We start from the raw sequence: 21,383 nt of genomic DNA on the forward strand, positions 1-21,383 counted from the left end.
TTGCAGTGGGGGAGGTCTAGGTTGGATATTAGGAAACACTATCTCACTAGAAGGATGGTGAAGCACTGGAATGGGTTCCCTAGGGAGGTGATGGAATCTCCATCCTTTAAGGTTTTTAAGGCCTGGCTTGACAAAGCCCTGGCTGGGATGATTTAGTTGGGGATTGGTCCTGCTTTGAGTAGGGGGTTGGACTAGGTGATCTCCTAAGGTCTCTTCCAACCCTAATATTCTATGATTCTATGACAGTAACCAAGCGCTCTTTTCTGTCCCAGATCCATCCCAAGTGGTGCCACGTCATTTGATGCCCGTGGCACCTCTGGAGTGAGGGTCTATGTTGTCTACAACCCTAGTGCTGTGAAGAAACCTGCTGGTGCATCGAGATGGACCCTCAATTCTCAGGTGGAGGTCATAGTGTCCATGGACATCCCAAGCAGTACTGTCAATGATAGCAAGGTGCGTGGATTGCTGGGCTTTGAAAGTATCACATGATCACTCCTGGAAACATGGGGTCAATCTTTGCAGGATCAGAGGAAAGGGGATATTTTAACTACAGGATGCGGCTCAGTTGCAGAGTGCTTGTATGTCAGAAGCACAGCGATCACCCAACTTCTAAAGAATAGATTCCTAGTTAAATCTGTGTCGTTAACAGCCACAAAAAGACATAGAAGTGAGTAAGGGTGTGTGTGAAGGGGAGAGAGGTTGTCCAAATAATGGAGAGAGGAAGGGTTAACGTGCTGGAAATTCAGCAACTGAAAAGTCTGGTGGTAGACGCTCAGGAGCTGGTGCAAGAGAAGGGAAAACCCTTCTTTCACTTGGCTGGTGCAATGCACTTGTGGCAATGGTACCCCCAATGGAGACTAACTGTGCATAGGCATTGTCTAGATGAGTGGTGCGCAAACTGGGGGGGGGCGCCCTCTTGGTGGTGCACAAGAGGTTCGGCGGGGGGGCGAAAAGAAACTGGGATCCCGCGGGTTCCATGAATGCCCGCTCCAGCAGCCGCTGCTCTCTGGCCATGCAGCTCTGAAGGCAGCGTCGCTGTCAGCAGCAGCGCAGATTACTTCAGATTACAAGTAACGGGGGGGACGGTGATGGTGACGGTGACAAATTCTGTGAATGGCAAGGGGTGTGTGTGTGTGACTGGAAAAGCTTGCGCACCGCTGGTCTGCATAGCCCGGGGCAGAGAGCCTCCCAGCTCGGGTCAGCAGATTCTCTAAAAATAGCAGTGGACTTCAGAACACAAGCTCCAGGCCAAGCCACTACTTCAAAGCACTGAACACACACCTATGTTTAGAGCACGAACGGAAGCCCTGCTAGCCCTAATTTGTTAACCCAGGCCGGGAGGCTCGCTGCCGTGAGCTGAGGACACATGCGCCATGAGCCCAGAAACGACACAGAGGATTCCATGGAATGGGCTTCCCCACCCACTGTTCCATTGGTCAATTGCCCCGGGGTATAAATCCATTGCCAAGACCTTTCCCAACTCCCCTTAGCGTGAATGAGGCCCGTTGGACAGTTGATTTTTTATTTGAATGAATGACCCCCCACTGAATCATCAACTGCCATGAGCATGCAGGATGGTCCTACAGTTGATTTATTGAGGGTGGTTTCCATACCCCCATCACCCAACCTCAGCAGATATCGGGCATCACGCCTCTCTGAGGGCAGTGAAGAGATCACGTTCGACAACGGGAGCATGGCATGAGATGGACATTTGCTGGAATTGGTCGTGACCAGGCAATGTCTTCACAGGTTAGGATTTCGTACTATGGACAGAAAGAGAATGCACCTATAGAGGGGGCTTGGTTGTACCTCACCTGTGTCAGTAAGTATTGTAAAAACAATTGGCTAAATACACTCGAGACAGGCAACCTACTCAGCAAATGGGAATTAGTTTGTGTGCGTGTATAAATACGGTAACATTTTCTATTTTTCCATCCACTTCATTATCAGCTATTCAAAGGGAAGAGAGAACTGGATAAGCCTCCCTTCATTAAATATATATAAGATATGTGTATGTGTATATATTAAATATAATATGTACAAACATTCCTTTCAAATAGATAAAATGTTTGTGTCTACGTGTATATTTAATATATATGCAGAGTATATAATAGAAACCAGTGGTTTTCAACTTGTGGTCCACAGACCACTGGGCGTCCGCAGACTAAGTCGAAGATTTCCAAAGGGGTCTGCACATCCAGTCAATATTTTATTGGGGTCTGCAAATGAAAAAAGGTTGAAACCCACTGATATAAACGTATTATACACCCACATCCTCACCATATATATATTAATGCAGGGAGGTTTGTACGTTTCTCTCTTCCCTTTGAACAGCTTATAATTAAGTGGATGAATGCAAGAAATAGAAAGTTGGTGTGTTAATCTTGCCCACCCCAGCAAATCCATCTGCTGTGTCATGGCCCTACCCACCCGGTGTTCTACACCCCTTTTCTATGAACAATACGACTATCTGGCTGGCTAGCAAGGGGCACAAGGAAACTGGGTGTGGGATTTTCAAAAAAGGCACATACAGCAGAATCTCAGAGTTACGAACATCAGAGTAATGAACTGACCAGTCAACCACCCGGAAGTACACAATCAGACAGCAGCAGAGACAAAAAAAAAAAAAGATACAGTACAATGCTGTGTTAAACCTAAACTACTAAAAAAAAGGGGAAACATCATTTTTCTTCTGTATAATAAAGTTTTAAAGCTTATATAATAAAGTTTATATAAATAAAGAATTAAGTCAATGTTCAGTTGAAATTTTTTAAAAGAATGGCCCCAATGTTTTGTTCTGAGTTATGAACATTTCAGAGTTACGAACAACCTCATTCCTGAGGTGTTCGTAACTCTGCGGTTCTACTGTACACCCTAGGAAGTCGAGCGATGGACACTGGCTTCTCAACCCAATGTTTGCCCTGGGCTCAAACTCTGGGCACGTATGGGCACTCCCTTAGTCTCCAATTCTACCAGGGCACACAAAGTGATTCAGCTTCTCTATGTAATGTTCACAGCACACACACAGAGAGAAGTTAGATAAACACAGCTCTCTCTTGCTGGAAGTTTGCAATGTAACTCTACTTTATATCTTAGCATTCAGAACCCTAACACAAAAGAACCCAAAGCCAGAGTTAGACAAAGCAGGCTGCTCCCTAAAACAAAGAGGCACAACTCACCCCACCATACTTCAGGGTGGTTCTCTGCAGACTGACTGCTGAAAGACCAGGTTTCAAGCTTCCCTGCAGATCCTCTGAGCCTGCAAGCAGGACCAGGAAGGCCCTTGTAAATTAAAGTGATGGCATCTCATTTTAACACAGTTTTCAACATACTGACCACACTCTACACTGTGACCTGCCTTTTGATTTTCAGAGAAGTAGCCACCTCCTCCTCCATTCCCATACCCTCTTAATGATGCTCACTTTGTTTCTCTCACTTTGTTTCTTTTTGATCACTCAGTGGACTACCAGACAGAGAACCGCCTAATGTCTACTATTGACTAGCGGTCCAGTAAGGTGCCAGAAACCTGGGGGGAAGGGGGGAAGGAGCATTTGCTTACGAAGGGCCCCATTAAAATATTTCATCACTGCAAGCAAATATTTTGGTGTTTACATGCCCATATTCTGGAAACATTTCTTCCTGCTTCCACTGCATTTAATTTTCATTCAACAACAAAAGGCAGATATCAAGGAAACAGGTAAAAGTGCATCCATGAAACTATTTCCACCCGTGCTTTCCTGCTCAAGGGACCAAAGATGGGAGTAGACAGATGAAAATCATAGGAAGTGGCAGGAAAAGGCTGGAACATACAGATTCTGAATGGAGACCCGGGGAGTCCTGTTCACACAGCCCTATCCTGTTGCGTGTGTTGGGCGGGGGGTGGGGGGGAAGGGGGAGTTGGTGCTGTCCAGGTATGGATGGATAGCATTAAGGAAGCACCCAAGACATCAATGATTTGAGTGTGATCATTCTCCTGCCATCTGAGACCAGGGCTTCCTTCTCCCTTTGTGATTTCAGATGTCTCTCTAGATGCCGACACAGACCGCAGCGGGATGGTGAAGAGCAATGGAACCAACAAGGTAATGAGACTTAGTTCATATTTGCAAGCAAGGAGCAAGGTAAAGCATTCGGCATTGAAACACACTGGGTGGATCCACTTCCATTCCCGTTCCTAAAGGGCACTAGCCACCAGAAGCTGACAGTGACAAAGGTTGTGTGTGGAGACAGGCTGTTTTCTGGATCTCTGAAGAAGCCAGCCTAATCCCGGTATTGTTTTTCCATGCCCTACCACTATGAAACCATGGCATTGGCCCTGGACAAAATTCTCCTCCCTGCTTCTCCAGTGCAGAGTCAGGGGTCAGGAGAGCAGAAGTAGCACCAGAGAAAAGAATTTGGCTCCCTATCTTTTTCCATTGGGCTGTGCAAAAAGAAAGAAACTATCCCTTTGGTCCTGGATCTGTGTATTTGCTGTGGGTCCCAGCTTGCTCCATGCCTAGGTTAAACAGTCAGATGCCCAAGTTCCCAGGGAATGTTTTTTCATGGAACAATACAGGGATAGATTCACCCCAGCTGCTCTCCTGTAGGGACTCTCCGAGGGGAGGGCAAGTAGCTTCTGCTTTTCGTCAAACCATGTCTACACTAGAAAAAAACCCCATGGGTTAACTAAGGTTATGTCTACACTAGCACTTTCGTTGGTACAACCTATGTTGCTCACAGGTGTGAAACTCCGCGAGCGACATAAGTTTCACTGACAGAAGCGCCGGTGTGGACAGCGCTTTGTTGGTGGGAGATGCTCTCCCGCCAACATAGCTACTGAAACTCGGTGGGGGTCATTTAATTATGTTGACGGGAGAGTCTCTCCGCGGGAGATCTTGCAGCGGTGCAGCCGCATCGGTACAGCTGTGCCGCTGTAAGATCTCTGTGTAGACATGGCCTAATTTGGATTAAAATGCTAGTGTAGACCCGGCAGCTGCAGGTTTAATGTGAGTTTAATATGGGGCTGAGATCTTACCAATGGGTTAAAACTACAACTAACTCCCTTGTCTACATTAGGGTTTTAGCACATTAGTTTGTTAACATGTTAAAATTTATTTTCCTAGTGTAGACATGGTTCTGGGTTTTTGCCAGCCAGGGGCACCCTTAGAGTATGTCTGCACTGCAATTGGGAGGTTTGATGGCTGGCTCCGCCCACCCAGGGGTACATACGTGACTGGCTACCGAGAGTCCTGTCCAGACAGGGCTAGTCCATGCAGCCACCAGCTGCTGTGGCTTCACAGCGATTGTTTCTTGAGCTAGCTTTGCTCTCAGGAACGTCTCCTTGTGCGGCAATCACCTTCCCCGTGCGTCGCAGATGGACCTGTCGTTTCTGCTGGAGGCTGCAATCCAGATGTGCTGACTCAGCACATCTGCTGTACACACCTGACCACACCCCGTCACAGGTGTGGCCCCATGCCCTGATCATTGCCAGGGTTGTTCGGAGGGAGGAGAGGAAGGGTAGATTCCGGGTGAGGAGGAAGATGGAATTCAGACTTACTGGCCTGGTTAGTTTTTGTTCCAGATCCCTTTGTGTTTCCTCTATAGACGAAATGGATGTGGGGCCCTGACGGGCAGGGAGCCGTGCTACTAGTGAACTGCGACAGGGACAGTCCGGGCTCCAAGCATATGGACAGTGCTTACCAGTATGTGCAGTCCTACGCAGGTACTCGCTGGGAACAGACCTCTGCTCTGGGCCAAGCGTTAGACAGGTGCAGGGGGAGGTCTGACCGTGAGCCAGGCCAGGCCACAACTAGACGGGCCAACTCTCATGTGCTACCACTACGATTCCAACACAGGGGAAGTGAGCTTCAGTGCGTAACACCTGGCGATGGGATCGGACGGTCCCTCGACTCATGTCTCCAACCACGGCTACTTATCTTTTGTTGTGGGGGGGCCATCCCCCTTTGTCTGCACATCTCCCTCCCCTCTTAGGGCTCATCTACACAGGGAAGTGAGTCAAAAACAGCTAGCGAGGATATGAATTTAAGTTCAGTAACTATTCTCCATTAACTCCCCATGTAGATGCTCCTTTTCCTCACAGACAGTGCCTTTTACACAGTGTGGCTTAATCCACTTTGGAAGTGTACTGACCTAATCTGCACAAAGGCACTCAGAGTGTGGAATCGGCATGTCCACACAGGAAACTCATCTGGAACAGCTATTTGGCTATTCTGCACTAACTTTGGGGGACTTATCCCCTATTTCGACAAACCCTTAGATGCTATCCTGGCTGGGAAAACAAACCAAGTAGACAAACAGAAGTGGGAGTCTAACATTGTATCCTCATGGCTTCAAAAGGGGCTCCAATTTTCAACCTTTGACCCCTTCATGACAGAAGATTGACAGGTTCCCTTCCTCTGCAAAATTACCTCCCCAACCCCATGCACCTCTCACCTGCTACATCCCATCCTGTCCTTTGGTGGGTTGTGTCTGGTTTGGACCCAAGGTGAGGGCCTATCATTTCTCTGTTTGTTGCCCCACGCAGATCTATGGCACTATACAAACAGTAGCAATTAGGGCTGTCAATTAATCACAGTTAACTCACACAATTAACTCAAAAAAATTAATCGCGATTAAAAAAATTAGTTGAGATTAATCGCAGTTTTAATCGCACTGTTAAATGATAGAATATCAATTGAAATTTATTAAATATTTTGGATGTTTTTCTACCTTTTCAAATATTTTTATTTCAATTACAACACAGAATACAAAGTGTACACTGCTCACTTTATATTATTTTTATTACAAAAACTTGCACTGTAAAAATTATAAACAAAAGAAATAGTTTTCAGAGTAGCAGCCGTGTTAGTCTGTATTCGCAAAAAGAACAGGAGTACTTGTGGCACCTTAGAGACTAACCAATTTATTTGAGCATAAGCTTTCGTGAGCTACAGCTCACTTCATCGGATGCATTCGGTGGAAAATACAGTGGGGAGATGTATATACACAGAGAACATGAAACAACGGGTTTTACCGTACACACTATAAAGAGAGGGATCACTTAAGGTGAGCTATTACCAGCAGGAGAGCGGGGATGGGGGTGGAGTGGGGGAAGCTTTTTGTAGTGATAATCAAGATGGGCCATTTCCAGCAGTTGACAAGAACGTCTGAGGAACAGTGGGGAGTGGGGGGGGGGATAAACATGGGGAAATAGTTTTTCTTTGTGTAATGACCCAGCCACTCCCAGTCTCTATTCAAGCCTAAGTTAATTGTTTCCAGTTTGCAAATTAATTCCAATTCAGCAGTCTCTCATTGGAGTCTGTTTTTGAAGTTTTTTGTTGAAGTATTGCCACTTTTAGGTCTGTAATCGAGTGACCAGAGAGATTGACGTGTTCTCCAACTGGTTTTTGAATGTTATAATTCTTGACGTCTGATTTGTGTCCATTTATTCTTTTATGTAGAGACTGTCCACTTTGACCAATGTATATGGCAGAGGGGCATTGCTGGCACATAAATCACATTGGTAGATGTGCAGGTAAACGAGCCTCTGAAATAGTATTTTTCAGTTAACCTTATACTAGTACTGTACTGCAATCTGTTTATCGTGAAAGTGCAAATTACAAATGTAGATTTTTTTTGTTACATAACTGCACTTAAAAACAACAATGAAAAACTTTAGAGCCTATAAGTCCACTCAGTCCTACTTCTTGTTCAGCCAATCGCTATGAGAAACAAGTTTGTTTACATTTGCAGGCGATAATGCTGCCCGCTTCTTATTTACAATGTCATCTGAAAGTGAGAACAGGTGTTTGCATGGCACTCTTGTAGCCACATTGCAAGGTATTTACGTGCCAGATATGCTAAACATTTGTATGCCCCTTCATGCTTTGGCCTCCATTCCAGAGGACATGCTTCCATGCTGATGACACTCGTTAAAAAGATAATGATTAATTACATTTGTGACTGAACTTCTTGGGGGAGAATTGAATGTCTCCTGCTCTGTTTTACCTGCATTCTGCCAGATATATCATATTATATCAGGCTCGAATTATGATGCAGCATGTTGTTCATTTTAAGAACACTTTCACTGCAGATCTGACAAAACGCAAAGAAGGTATCAGTGAGAGATTTTCTAAGGATAGCTACAGCACTTGACCCAAGGTTGAAGAATCTGAAGTGCCTTCCAAAATCTGAGAGGGACAAGGCGTGGAGCATGCTTTCAGAAGTCTTAAAAGAGCAACACTCCAAGGAGGAAACTAGAGAACCTGAACCACCAAAAAAAGAAAATCAACCTTCTGCTGGTGGCATCCGACTCAGATGATGAAAATGAACCTCCGTTGGTCTGCTCTGCTTTGGATCGTTATCGAGCAGAACCCCTCATCAGCACGGACACATGTCCTCTGGAATGGTGGTTGAAGGATGAAGGGACATATGGATCTTTCGCACATCTGGCATGTAAATATCTTGTGACACCAGCTACAACAGTGTCATGAGAACCCCTGTTCTCACTTTCAGGTGACATTTTAAACAAGACGCAGGCAGCATTATCTCCTGCAAATTGTAACCAAACTTGTTTGTCTGAGCAATTGGCTGAACAAGAAATAGAACTGAGTGGACTTGTAGGCTCTAAAGTTTTACATTGTTTTATTTTTGAATGCAGTTTTTTTTGGTACATAATTCTACAGTTGTAAGTTCGACTTTCATGATAAAGAGATTGTACTACAGTACTTGTATTAAGTGAATTGAAAAATGCTATGGGGGAATGGGGGTTACTGGTAAGTGAAAAATGCTGGTTAACTAAGAGGGAGGGAGTTTGGGTCCTAGCAGGGGTGTGGGGCTGGGGCATGGGAGGGAGTGTGGAGTGCAGACTCTGGGAGGGAGTTTGGGTGCAAGAGGGGGCTTGGGTCAGCAGGTTGGAGCATGGGAGGGAGTGTGGGGTGCTGGATCCGGGGGGTGCTCACCTCGGGCAGCTCCCCACAAGCAGCGACCTGTCCTGCTGCTCCTAGGCAGAGGAGCAGCAGGTGGCTCTGTGCTCTGCCTTCGCCTGCAGATGCCACCCCTGCAACTCCCATTGGCTGAGGTTCCCAGAGCTGCCTGCTACGCTTCCACCTAGGAGCAGCTGGGAGAGGTCGCCGCTTGCAGGGAGCCACCCGAGGTGAGCGCCCCCCAGATCCGGCACCCCAAAACCCCCTCCCATGCCCCAACTTGCTGCCCCGAGCCCCCTCCTGCACCCAAAATCCCTCCCAGAGCTCGCACTCCACACCCCCTCCCGTGCCCCAGCCCCTTGCCAGTCCTGCGCCAACTGGACTTTCAACGAAGATCAGAAATGCCGGTTTATAGAACTTTCTGATTGGTGAAGTGCCGGATAAAACAGCTTTTATTGTATAATAAAAAACAAATGTAAAGTGAGCACTGTACACTTTGTATTCTGTGTTGTGATTGAAATCAATATATTCAAAAATTTGGAAAACATCCAAATATTTACATAAAGAGTATTCTATTATTATTTAACAGCACGATTAATCGGGATTAATTTTTTTAATCGCTTGACAGCCCTAGTAGCAAGAACATAAAAACATAGCAGGTGTGCCATATAATCTGACAGCCAGGTATAAGCTCAGTATAAACTCTGTATCTGGACACACACTGGGAAAGTCAAAGTTTCAAGGCTTGAGCTTGAAAACCTCAAGAGGTCACTGTAAGAAACTACTTGTCTTCACTTTCAAGGCCGTTCACAACATATCCCCCCTCTCCCCCCCATCATCTCTCATCCAACAGCAAAAGGTCGACTCCCACCTCCGATCAGCCCATGATGCCAGCCTCCTTCACCCACTTGGTAAATTTTCAAACCAGCACCTTCATGCTTTCTCCCAGGCAGCCCCCTCACGCTTGAGAGAAGGTCCTTATAGACATCCTCAAAAATTAGTGAGTCTCTAAGGTGCCACAAGTACTCCTTTTCTTTCTTCAAAACTAACTCATTCTCCTGCTTCAAACCCTCCTTAAAACTCCCCTCTGGCAGAAAGCCTACAGAAAACTGGACAACGGGTGGGCTGCTGGTGTTCTGAGATCACTGCCTGTCATGATGACCAATGTTGTTTCATTGTTTGCTTGTATTCCGCCCATCTGACCCCTCTGTGGTCGCTTGTCTCATACTTAGACTATGAATTCTTTGCAGGGCAGGCAGCGTCTCTTTGTTCTGTGTTTGTATAGCTCCTAGCACCATGGTCCATGACTGGGGCATCTAGGCATTATGATAATACAAATAATAACAGCGGCTAATGCCGATCTCTTCTCTTTCCAAGATCTTCAAGACATGTCACTTATGATCCTGAGGATCCAAGGACCCAGTGCCATCTTTGCTGACTACAAGTTGGTTCTTCATGTTTCTGTGTCCGATGTGGATAAAGTGAGAGTTTTCCATGCCAATGGTGAGCATTTAGCCTTCCTGTCTATCTAGGGGCTTGGGTGGCCCCATCACCAGAAAATCGAGCCACTCACATACATTAATGAGTTTAGGTGGAATTTGCTTGAGTGCCTAAATAAACTAGGATGGCTAAGCAGAACTAGACAAAAAACAGATGTTTTGATTTGCTGAAAATTGCTAAACTTAAAAAAATAGATTTGAGTCAAATGAAATGTTTAATTCAACCCCAAATAAAATGTTTATTTAATTTTTGAACATTTTCTAACTTTTGGAAAAACTTTGAAATAAAATTAAAGGACATTTCAAACCAGAAAAGTCATTTTAAATCAGAAAACTGAAAAGTTTCATTTTGAAAAGGTCAAAATCCGGAACTGTGGGGGTTTTTTGACCGAAAACAATTCAGTGAAAATTGACACAAATTGGCAACACGCTTCAGTGTCACCCAATCTGGATTTTTTGCTAGAAAACAGTTTTGCCCAAAAATGTCCCCCCAGTTCAACTCCTAAGACTTTGTTCCACTGTCTGTTTCCGATATCAGCACGAAGCAGGAAAGTACCAACCCTAACGGAGGCGCTTAGAAATTAAGGACCAGACTGGGAAATGCTTTACGCTGCCAACAGTCCCCCTCCTTGTGTGAATAACTGATCAGCAGGGTGAGCAAGGGGTTTAACGCTGACCCCGCTACCTCGCTCAGGGACAAGGAGTCTGTGGGAATGTCTACACTAGGAGCGAGGGGCGTGACTGCCAGCTCGCACAGACAGACTCACACTACCCCTCGTTGGGTTAGCATGCTAAAAATTGCAGTGTAGCTTCAGCAGCATGGGCAGAAGCATGGGCTCACCACCCGAGTACAAACCCATAGGGACATACACCAGGCAGCTCCCCCCAGCTGCCATGGCTACACTACTGTCTTCTAGCTCAGACAAGAGCTAGCACAAGTATTTCTGCATGAACTGGGAATCCCGCCCCTAGCACATAGTCTAGACGTACCCTGTGGCTGAGCCAGAAACAGAATCCATCTCTCCGGAGCCTTAGCTACAAGACCATCCTTCCTCCATGGCAGTCTCTTGACGTCCAGTGATCTGACAACACACTTGGAGCATAACTCTACAGCTCTCAACAGTCAATATCGTTCTACTTCCGCTTTCTCTGGCTTTGTAATCATCCTGATAATTTAGGCGTCTGTGTCATTTTACTTTCCTGTTCCTTCGACTCATTTTTCCTGTACAATTTGATGTCCTCCGATTTCAAAGGTATTTCCTGTCCTCTGAGCATCTCTGCATTCCCTTGCATTAGCCCTTTTAGAAGATCAGGTTACAAGACAGTTAGGGTTATTAAAAAGAAGAAGAAGGCTTTGTTTGAAATTTCAGAGGGCAAGGTCTGCTTCTCACACCAGTTCATCTCCGACGATGAACTGCGTTTGACGTTCCATTAGGCATTTCTAAGCGCGCCTGAGGCAGGCCTGACTGCCTGGAGAGCCCAAATACATATGAGTGGTGGGCACTGCTCTGTAATATGATTGCCAGCCCACCCACGACACCAAATCATGATGCAAGTCAGTTTTTGCAGGACAAACTTCAGAGGGGGGCAGTGTGACCCAGGGGAACAAATACAAGGCTAGTATCCAAGATTGCCCAAGTTCTAATCCTGCCACTAACTTATTGCATGAACTTGGGCACAACACTTAGATCAAAGCTGGGTACCTCGCTGGGCAAACAGATTCTTATTTCAACACCTAAATCCATGGCTGAGTGCAGAGCCCTTGCAGCTCCCATCCAAAATGAGGCCATGGATTTAGGGAGCCAACTTTAGACAACTCACACTTGAAAGTTTTGGCTCCAGGGTATACAAAGGAATATTAACTGTATCCACTGGATAATGCAGGAGATGCTCTTCTTTGGTATACACCATCTTCTCCTGGCTGCCCCATCCACTCCAGTGTGTGAAATGTCCCGGTCACACTGTGGTGTGTATTCCTTTGTGTTCCTAGGCAGCGGCTCACTCGCCCAGTACCACCATGTGCTGGGGTCGGATAAACTCTCCTACGTAGTGGATCGTCCCAGTGGACAAGAAGAGGAAACCTTCTATGTCGAGGGATTAGCCTTCCCGGACGCTGACTTCTCAGGGCTGGTTTCCTTCAGCGTTACCCTGCTAGAGGTCTCCGATAAGGTACAATACACTCTTGGACTGTGGGCAGTACAGAGAGATGCTTCTAACTGCAGCGCCTTTCAGCCAGTGGAAGGATGATCACATAGGGAGGCAAGGCTCAAGGACACTGCCCTCACGGGGTTCCCCAGGCCAGCATAGTCCCCTTGCCCTGGAGGAGGCTTTCGGAAAGACCAAAAGGCTCAGACAAATCAGAAACAACCTTGAATTTTCAGCCTTCCAACTCTGGCTATGGCTTTCATTGCGTTGAACAAGGGTTCCCAGAATCTGAGCTTCTGGTCAGTTGCTCAGAGAGGAACCTTCCCTTGGGAGCACTTTTTGAGCACATCAGGAAGCATAAGACAGAATAAAGTCAATTAAACCAGCCTCTCCCAGATGCCCCATGAGGTGGGCTGGCCTGTGACACTCATCTACCCTCTGCAGCCAAATCTGGCATCCATCGGGGTCTCCGTGAAGAGAACCTGCTGTACCCCCAATCAATAACTTTCCCCTGGACAGTTTGGTGCTACCCATGGCTCTCCCGTCGAGCCCTCTTCCGGCTGAAAGGATGGGGCTGCTGACTGAACCCTGCGTCTGAATGACCATCGTTTTAAAGGGCCGTACACACTACAATGTTTTATTGCGTTTGTTGACAGCTTGTGATGTGATTAGGGATCTGTGTTTGTCACAGAGGTTGCAGGAAGTCACGGAGGTTGTGTTTGTCACGGGAGCAACTGCAGCTCTGTGGCTCCCGGCAGCGATCTCGGGGCGGCCAGGGCAGTGGCTGGCCCCCAGGGGCTTCCCCCGCCCGGTGGTGGCTGGAGTGGCAGCGAGGCCCCCAGGGCTTTCCCCCCCCCCGGAGGCTGGAATGGCAGTTGGGCCCCTGCCCCCCAGCTGGTGCCATGGGCCCCCCAGGGCTCCCTCCCTGCAGCTGGTGCCACGGGCCCCTGGGATTCCTTCCCGAGATTCAATCAAGGGTATGGTTTATGTCATGGACAGGTCACGGGCCATAATTTTTTTGTTTCTTGCCCGGGACCTGTCCATGACTTTTGCTAAAAACACCTGGGATTAAATCGCAGCCTTAGATGTGATGGAGGGGTCCCGGCTATACACGCGGCAGTTAAGGCCCGGCTCCTAACCACATTCGTGTTTCAACATTGCCAGGGCTAGAGATGAGCTCAGTTACACCAGGACAAAGTGGCGTTACTGTGCAGTGTAGACAGGACCTCCTGACCACGTCTATGTAATTAGGCTAGCCAGGCCCCCCAACAGAGAGGAACCACATTCAGCACATGTTAAACCAACTCAGCTCTCCCTGCTGAGACCTTCCAAAACTCAGACTGGGGTTTCACCCTCTTTTCCCATGGGAAGGGGCTTTGAGTGGCACTGGAGAAGACCGCTCCCTTCCGTGGGTAACAGAAGGGGTTAAGAAAAAGCCATGAAAGTGGCCAGCGCCCCCTGCACACTGTGTGGAGATGGCGTCATAAGCGAAGTGGCAGCCATGGATCTAACCATTGGGTGGCCCTCCTTAGCTGCACACTTGCAATTTAAAGGCGTTTCTTGCCAGGAGCTCTCCATCTTCTGCTCAGCTTGCTCTGCAGTTCAGTTCCCAGAAGTCCTGTCATTGCTGCGGTGAGCCTAGTGGAGAGTGGCGCACAGTTGGCTTCTGAGTCCTTCGTTTGGGAGCCATCCTGTTAGCCAGCAGCCGTGAATGGGGCATCTGTCTGGGTGCTCAGCAATCTTGGACGCGAGTCCTTTTGCCCCTTCAAAGACCGGGTTTTGCTTTTGCTTGGCGCTCAGTGATTTTCATCTCTTGTTGCCTATAGAACGCGCCAGACACCCCGGTTTTCACAGACACCGTGGTCTTCCGGGTGGCCCCATGGATAATGACGCCCAACACCCTGCAGCCTTTGGAGGTTTTTGTCTGCAGGTGAGAGCGATACAAGTCATACGACGGATCATTTCAGTCACCAGTCTGTTGTAGGGTGGGGTGGAGTCACGCTGATTCTGTGGCTCAGAGGAGCACGGTGGGTACATGTGTATCACGCTCACACAGCGTCCCGGTACAATGACCCTCTACCGCTACCAACTACAGTCTTACTCCTTTAGTTCAAGCAGCACAGGTGTGTGTGCAATGGCGCCCAAGCCTGGATGCAGATTCAAACCATACTGGTGCCCCTAGGATGGCACAGTCGGCTCCCCTCCCTGCGTCTGGCCATCTGCTGTTTGTGGGGCAATTTGTGTCCTTGGGGATGCATGGAAGGGACAGTCCCTGAGCTTCGTGACAGCAGAAACTGCAATTGTCCGTGGCACCCAGGGGAAGATTCTCCTTGAGTCTTGCCCCCGTCCCCTCCCCAAGGACAATCTAGCCCAGACTGCAGGGGAAGCCGTGTTGCAGGCTTGCTCTCCTGTTCTCCAGGTGCCCCGGTCCAAATGTTGAAGAACCGGGACCTGCTGCCACTGGCATCCATTGAAATAGGTTGAGCATCAAGGCCCCATTTGTCATGTTGCCGTTTTGCAAAGCTCCTCCTTCCACGGGAGCTAAACTCACAACATTTAACAAACAGAGCAGCCTGTGAATGGGGAGCGCAGGGCACAGTTTGGTTTCTGGCTGGGTCCCCGTGACCCATTCCCCATAACGAATTGGCCCCTCTGCTCCATTTAGGTCCCTCTGTTTACTCATTTTCCTTCCAGCATGGAAAGAGACTCAAACCCTAATGGGGACTTTTTGGAGGCTCTGAGAGCCCTGGTGAGGAAAGCCAACTGCAAGCTGACCGTCTGCCCTGAGGTCGAAAACCGACATGATCGCTGGATCCAGGTAATAATACATGACTCTTACCTAGCACTTTTCATCAGTAGATCCCAAAGCGCTTTATCATGATCTCCATTTTACTGATGGGGAAACTGAGGAACGGGGAGGCAAAGTGATTTGCCCAAGCTCACCCAACAGGCCAGGGATAGAGCTGGGAACAGAGCCCAGGTCTTTCAAGTCCCAGGCCACTGCTCAGGCCACTAGAACACACTGTGTAGCCCATCACTGTGTCACCACTGCTTCCTCAAAACCCAAACCAAGCCAACAGGGATTAGGAGCCTTATATGGGGCCAGAATCAAATAAATAAAACTGGCGACGTTCATCAGTAGGTGGCGTTTTGATTAGCGGTTGGCTACTACGGCAATCAGGACGGTACAAATGACACCAGATAGGTAGCTAGACCCTGCCAACCGCCCCTTCGCTGTCTCAGCAATGACTCTCTCAGCTGGCATTACCCAAGGCATCATTTTGCAGGCACTGGGGGAGAAAGGAAAACCACGCCCCCTTGTCATGTGGGGCCTATTTCATACTTGTGATCCTCTGCTTAGTTAACGCAGCCTGAAGGGGAAGGACGAGGGTTCATAGGCCCTGCAGGAACAGCATGGATTAAGGATGGGATTGAAGGAGGAGAGAGCAAGGTTTGGCGTATACAAGCGTAAGCCACCGGTGAGCATCTATTATAGGCCCCCCTGGAGTTGTTGCAGCCCCCAGCTACATATGCAAGCTCACGTCGTAGCAGCTCTGGAGAGCTGCAGTTCAATCCCCACCAGGGGACCATCACCCAAATACCCCCCATGCACGCTTAGCCCGCACCACCCGTTCCCACTAGTCAGCGACTGATAGCACTGCTGCTGTAAGAGACCTCCTCCCCGCTTTCTCCCCACAACAGGACGAGATGGAGTTTGGCTACGTGGAGGCTCCCCACAAGATGTTCCCCGTGGTCTTCGACTCCCCCCGGGACAGAGGCCTGAAGGATTTTGCTTTTAAAAGGATTCTGGTTAGTAACTATTTTTTTAAACGGCCGAGAACAGACTCTTTCCAGAGTGTTCCTGATCCTTGGGCGAGGTTTGGCCGCTCAGTGTCATCCAGTCTCTTAAACAGAACAGAAGGACTTGTGGCACCTTAGAGACTAACAAATTTATTTGAGCATAAGCTTTTGTGAGCTACAGCTCACTTCATCCAGTCTCTTGGAGCTCACCGCCCTGGAGAGGGGCTGTTGCTCATTCGGGGGCTGCTTGGAGGGTTCCTTCTGACTTTGGTGAGTTTACTTGTCAGGTGTCCAACATGTGCAGATTAAAAGCTCTAAATGCAGAAGCACCATTCAGCACACATTAATTCCAGCACATGGCTGATAAGCAACTAGCATCCATTAAAGCACCATTGCTCTAAACCTCAGAAAAACCTGCCACTTGCAATAGATGAGTCAGGCAATCAAATGCAGCACAGCAGTCTCCTTTTGCTTACCTCTATTGTACAGGGCCACAACTGCACTGACTACAGTGGAATCACTCCCAGTTTAGCCTCTAATGTCCCAGTTTGATGCCAGAGGACAGAATCACTCGTGCTTTACATCTGGCTTCACTCCCTGCAAGGCCTGAACCTAAAGACTCAGCAGGAGAGTTTGCCCTGGATGGCTGGTTCTAAACAACGCAAACCATCAACCACTATGTCCCCTGCCCCAGCCTTTCTGCATAGACTTCTCGCTGGAAAAAAAATCTCCGTCTTACTGCAACGGAGCCATCCTCCAGAAAGGGCTAGAAAGCCCGGCTGTTCAAGGATTAATCCAAACAGCACTTCGCTGAACACAAGACCAAGCCCTGGGCAAAGTTAGAAGCAGAATCCGGCCGCAGAGTTGCTTTGCTCTTTCCTTTCGCAGTTACGTTACACAAAGCAGAGGCCTGGCCACTCTGACCTGTGGGAGAAGTTGGTGGGCGTGTTCTGCGATGCCGCCAGGTGCATCGCCAGGAGACTAGACTAACTTTCTACGTCCTGGGATGGGAGGAAGGGGGCTTGTGAATACGGATCTTTATACCCTCCCACACAGTACCACCTGTGCCAGGAACACAGCCCCACAGCCGCCCATTGAAACTGCCTGATCTTCGCTTGGTTTGGTCTCATATTCTTGGCTTTTGTGTTCATGGGCGGTTGGTGCTGGGGGCTCCATATTCTGTCCTCGCCTGGGGATGCTAAGCGGGCTGCTTGTTTTGATGGCTAAAACAAAAGCACTTTTTTAAAAAAGGTGGGGAAGGGGATCGGGGGGGGGGGGGAAGCTCCACTGGAGAGGGATGATTGGACGAAACTAAAAAGGGGGTGGAGTCAAGGGACTATAAAGCTGATCTCCAACAAGCTAGGTACATCAAGCCAATGCAAGTGTTAGTTCAGATTAGAGCGGGGGGAATTGTGTGATGAATTTGTGTGTGTGTGTGTGTGAGAATCAATTATTTGCTGTCAGTCACGAAGATGATGAAGAGTCAGTGGGGCAATCAAAGCGCAAGAGCGACTTTACAGCCTGGTGCTTGGGGCATGTCCAGAGGATGAGGGAGATGCAAGTTTAGATCTCTGTTCTGATGACTTATTTAATTTGTCATACAGAGTGGAACAGCAGTAGGGGGGAAGTGAGCAAGAGTAAGGAAGAAAACCCGGCCTGTGGCTTAGTGGCTGGGCTGCTCTCTAGCCCTGTAAGAGACCTGAGTTCAACCCCCTTCTCTACAGCAGGCAATGTAAAGCCCTAAACCCAGGTTTCTCACATCTTGGGTGAGGACAAGCTCCTCCTCCATGTGTTTTGTGAATCTTGGCTTCTTGTTAAAATGCCCCAAAATTGAATGAAAATTGGAGATAGGTCAAAGGAAATGTGTCGCTCCACCCCACACAAAATGTTTTGATTTTTCGATTCACCAAAAATTCTGGAAAATCTTCATTTTCCATTCAACCTGAAACAGCCCTTTTTTCAATTTTCTTTGGAATTGCCAGTGAACTGAAAAATCCATCATCTGCCCAGCTGCACTCATAAACCCTGCTAGGGCTAGTCACGAGAGGGAGTCAGAGAGCCAGGCGGGACCAGTGTGGGTTAAACTAGCCCAGCCCAGTTCTTTCTATGTTGCTTCTTGTTGACTTACACCCCTCCCCAGCTGGGAACAAAAGTCAAGAACTCCTGGGAATGGATGGGGCATGTTCTACCACTTCAGGGAGGTGCCAAAGTGTGGCTCTGGATCTAGTATTATATGGTTTCGCAAAGGAGGTTGAATGCTTACCCTCCAATGATAGGTTTTATTGGGGTGAGGCACGATTGGTTGAAAGGAACAGTGCCCCCTCCTGGCAGGGTTAGGAGAGGAGCGGATTTCCTTGCCTGGAAGACTGGCTCCTTAGCTCTTCCACATGGCCGGCCTGGGTAAGGATTCTTTTAGATGGGCAGGTCAAGCCTTTAGCACATGTTCTGACAGCAGCTGCATGGGTGCAGGCAGGATTGCAACTCATCACCGCAATGAATAGCGCGTCTAACTGGACGGTGCGTTGTGTTGTTCTCATCCCCAAAAGGGCCCTGATTTTGGCTACGTGACCCGAGTACCTCCTTACGGACACGTCTCCAGCCTCGACTCCTTTGGAAATCTGGATGTCAGCCCTCCGGTGACGGTCCAAGGGAAGACGTACCCGCTGGGAAGGATCCTCATTGGAAGCAGCTTGCCCAGGTGAGGGAGGAGCATGAGTTGGGACTTTTAGGCCTCCTACACTGAGGTCTTGGTGTGCAAGAGGATTAAAGGTGCAGCTAACAGAATAAAGACGCCAGGGGGGAAAGCTCCCGAGGGGGGAACTGGAGGGGAAATTTGCAGATGCAGGTAGCTTAATAGCTCGCTACTAAGGCCTGCAGTGGTGTGACCTTCCCCCTACAACCAACACGGTCAGCTTGCTGCCGAATTGCTGCTTGAGCCTCGAAAACAGCAGTGAGAATTTTCACATTCCCTCTGCTGCCTGTCACTGTAGCTGCTTCAAGTCTGTTATCATCTCCTTAACATGGAAGAGGTGTTTTTAACCACGTGGAGATGCAATGTCTGAGCCCCATTCTGCACAGAGACATTAATGAAGCCGGAGGAATTTATACCCCCACCCCTCCGACCGTCTCTATCATGCAATGGGAGGGGATGGGCAACAAGATCATACCCTGCTGTTCCTAGCTAGTGACCATGCTTGTATGGCTCCCGTCACCACAGTATCTGAGCATCTTACAGGGGGGAGGGATAGCTCAGTGGTTTGAGCATTGGCCTGCTAAATCCAGGGTTGTGAGTTCAATCCTTGAGGGGGGCCATTTAGGGATCTGGGGCAAAAATTGGGGATTGGTCCTGCTTTGAGCAGGGGGTGGGACTAGATGACCTCCTGAGGTTCCTTCCAACCCTGATATTCTATGATTGATTCTATTTATCCTTACAACGCTGCTGGGAGATGAGGTAATGCTATGGCCCTATTTTACAGAAGGAGACCGGAGGCAGGGAGAGCCAAAGTGACTTGCCCAGGGTCACAGGGGATGATTGTGGCAGAGCAGGAAGCTAAAGGCTGGTCAGCCTAGGCTGGCATCTGGACCACCAGGCCATCCTTCCTCATTGGCCAGTATTGCCCTTCGTTTCAATGGAGCGCACTTCCATGGCCTGCAGTTTGCAAGGCTTGCCAAACCATGTATATTTGAACACACAACCTTAGGCACCAGCCATCCCCAGAGCTAATAGACTTGAAGACCCTGGAGTGCATGTTGATAGAACATGGTAGCAGCAGGGGAAGAGCCTTATCTAATCCAACCGTCCTGAGTTACAGGAATAGGAAGTCTCCTGGAGTGCTCTTATTTAACAAGCTTCTGAGGTCACGTTTGCTCAGAGACGTGTATTTCCAAGCACCACCTACAGGTGTTCTGTCCAAGGAAGCAGGTCAAGGCTCATCTCACCACCTCCACTTTATCAGCCTGTGTAACAAGGTAATATACTTACAGTGAGGGCTGGTGGATAGTAAAGCATAAGTGGAGGAAGAAGTGATTCCACTTACTTTCGTTATATGGACAGAGAATGGGATCCCTGCCTGCTGACCTAGGAGACACCTGTTATCCCACCAAGAAAGCATTCTGCTTTGAATCTGCCCTTTGAATGAAGCTGAGCCAAGCCCAGAAAGGGCTGCTGGGAAACTCTCAGCAAGCTGGCAGCTCTGCAGTATCAACAGATCCTGGTGACATTGTCAGTACCAGGGTCTGGAAGAACAATCCTGCTTCTTGCTGCGGAAGAATTCACCAGCCATGATGTTCGGCTAGAGGAAGGACCAGAGTGGAAGTCTGGTTTTTAATATCTCCACACTGAGAGTTGGAGCTGGCCTCTGTGACTTTAGAATGGCTTGAACCAAACCCCCCTGATCAGGACACCACCAAATGATGGAGACATTTGGATCTGAGTTCTGCAGCTTGGGCCCATTTCCCAGTTTAAGCAATGGAAATATTATTGATCTGCGACCCTTCCTTGCTCTGAGTCGCACCGATCTGGATAGTGCTGTTGATCCGAGTGGGACGGCTAGCATGGATAAATGCTACTCAGTGGATTGAGAGTGGGACCTAAATTCCCCATGTAATAAAGTCATTTGAGCTCCACTGTGCATGTCAACCTATTAGAGATTGAAGCTAAAATATAGAGTTTAGGGGCTTGATTCCTCATTGGCTTGCACCCATGCAGCATCATTTCCCCAGTGCATGAGTACAAATTGCTACCATTCTGATGTCTACACCCGTTTTGCTCTAGTGGGAATGACCCCACAGATTGCCGGACAAGGGAGAGGCAGGCCTTAAACAGGAAAAGAGGGACGGCTCAGAAAAGGTTAAAGGCCTGGAGTGAGTGGAGGCTGGTTTGCTCTGCTCCGAAAGACTGGTGACTTGAACTCAGCAGCTGTTCCGGGCAGCCAGTACGAGGCAGTTCAGCTAAAACAAGAGGGCTGAGATGTGCTTTGTGTAATAAAGAACCCTGCTTTACAAAGCAGTCTGTTCACTGAGACAAACAGCCCCCTCC

The 21,383-nt window shown here is 48.3% G+C and overlaps 1 protein-coding gene across 1 annotated transcript in view; it reads left to right on the forward strand.

Moving 5' to 3' along the window:
- The window catches only part of LOC140900210 (protein-arginine deiminase type-1-like), a 39,032-nt gene that overhangs the window by 12,319 nt on the left and 5,330 nt on the right, over positions 1–21,383 (forward strand). The window contains exons 2-11 of the mRNA XM_073317066.1: positions 273–453; positions 1,750–1,822; positions 4,018–4,079; positions 5,581–5,668; positions 10,248–10,403; positions 12,390–12,568; positions 14,371–14,474; positions 15,239–15,362; positions 16,247–16,354; positions 18,892–19,043. Coding sequence (XP_073173167.1) covers positions 273–453; positions 1,750–1,822; positions 4,018–4,079; positions 5,581–5,668; positions 10,248–10,403; positions 12,390–12,568; positions 14,371–14,474; positions 15,239–15,362; positions 16,247–16,354; positions 18,892–19,043 — 1,227 coding nt within the window. The remainder of the gene's footprint in view (positions 1–272; positions 454–1,749; positions 1,823–4,017; positions 4,080–5,580; positions 5,669–10,247; positions 10,404–12,389; positions 12,569–14,370; positions 14,475–15,238; positions 15,363–16,246; positions 16,355–18,891; positions 19,044–21,383) is intronic.

The sequence above is a fragment of the Lepidochelys kempii genome, chromosome 18 (assembly GCF_965140265.1).
Source record: "Lepidochelys kempii isolate rLepKem1 chromosome 18, rLepKem1.hap2, whole genome shotgun sequence".
Lineage (NCBI taxonomy): Eukaryota > Metazoa > Chordata > Testudines > Cheloniidae > Lepidochelys > Lepidochelys kempii.